Source organism: Mesitornis unicolor, unplaced genomic scaffold (genome assembly GCF_000695765.1).
Source record: "Mesitornis unicolor isolate BGI_N332 unplaced genomic scaffold, ASM69576v1 C12759280, whole genome shotgun sequence".
In the NCBI taxonomy this organism is placed as follows: domain Eukaryota; kingdom Metazoa; phylum Chordata; class Aves; order Mesitornithiformes; family Mesitornithidae; genus Mesitornis; species Mesitornis unicolor.
Window position 1 is genome coordinate 1 of NW_010212363.1, and position 226 is coordinate 226.

At 66.4% G+C, this 226-nt stretch overlaps 1 protein-coding gene across 1 annotated transcript; it reads right to left on the minus strand.

Moving 5' to 3' along the window:
* Nucleotides 1-3: 3 nt before the first annotated feature.
* Nucleotides 4-222, minus strand: LOC104533484 (class II histocompatibility antigen, B-L beta chain-like; the record flags this gene model as incomplete). The annotated part of the gene is made up of 1 exon (XM_010193179.1): nt 4-222. A coding segment is annotated over one exon (219 nt), but the record flags the coding sequence as incomplete, so codon positions are not given.
* Between the last annotated feature and the right edge of the window lie 4 nt (nt 223-226).

Genomic DNA, 226 nt, shown 5'->3' on the forward strand with positions numbered 1-226 from the left:
GTGCTCCACCTGGCACGTGTAGGTGTCCCCGCGCTGCGGGGCGGTTTCCAGCATCACCAGCACCTGGTAGGTCCAGTCTCCGTTCTGGATCACGTCCGTGGACACCACGCGCTCCGTCTCCTCCCGCCCGTTCTTCAGCCACTTCACCTCCACCTCCGCGGGGTAGAAGCCCGTCACGTAGCAAACCAGCCTGTCGGTCTGGGGCAGGGAGCTGGACTGCACCGGG